Source organism: Penaeus monodon, chromosome 33 (assembly GCF_015228065.2).
Source record: "Penaeus monodon isolate SGIC_2016 chromosome 33, NSTDA_Pmon_1, whole genome shotgun sequence".
Lineage (NCBI taxonomy): Eukaryota > Metazoa > Arthropoda > Malacostraca > Decapoda > Penaeidae > Penaeus > Penaeus monodon.
Window position 1 is genome coordinate 33132276 of NC_051418.1, and position 592 is coordinate 33132867.

At 60.8% G+C, this 592-nt stretch overlaps 1 protein-coding gene across 1 annotated transcript in view; it reads right to left on the reverse strand.

The window, feature by feature from the left end:
* Nucleotides 1-19: 19 nt before the first annotated feature.
* LOC119594412 overlaps nucleotides 20-592 on the reverse strand; it is a gene marked incomplete at both ends in the record, with an annotated part of 7348 nt that continues 6775 nt past the window's right edge. The window contains 1 exon segment of the mRNA XM_037943473.1: nucleotides 20-562. Coding sequence (XP_037799401.1) covers nucleotides 20-562 — 543 coding nt within the window.

Here is a 592-nt window from a genome sequence, read left to right on the forward strand (position 1 = left end):
GGCGAGGTTACTCAGGAACGTCATTAATGTAGCGGAGGCTCTTCCTCATCTCGATGTTGTCTCCTCGCAGGTCAGCCTTCACCTTGTTCCTCGCCTTGAAGACCTGCCTCCACATCTTCCTCTCCAGGGACGTGGCGAAGGAATCTTGCACGTCCGCCCACAGGAGGTCCGAGGGAATCGTCACGATCTGCTCGCCGTTGGGAGCAGCCACCGCCGTGACCCCCGGAGGCGTTCCCGTGAGACCAGCAGGAACCCGGAGTCGAATGGTGTCCCTGCTCCTGCGAGACTGCCGCTGGAGCTCCCTCAGTCTCGCCTTCAAGTCTCGCAGTTCCCTGACGGACATGCCCCTGGCGGATTGCTGCACGGCGGCCAGGGTCACGTCGGAAGGGATCACGAAGTCGGAGGAGGACCTTTCGGGCGACACGCTGAAGCCAGACAGGGCCGCCGACCGCTGTTGCTGTCTCAGGGTCTTGACGGAGTTGAAGATCTGGCGCCACGTCTTCCGGGTCTGCTTGTCCGTGAATGAGTCCTTCACATCGCGCCACTTCAGGTTTTCTGGGATCTGAACGAAGGGAATTAAGGTTGGTGGCAC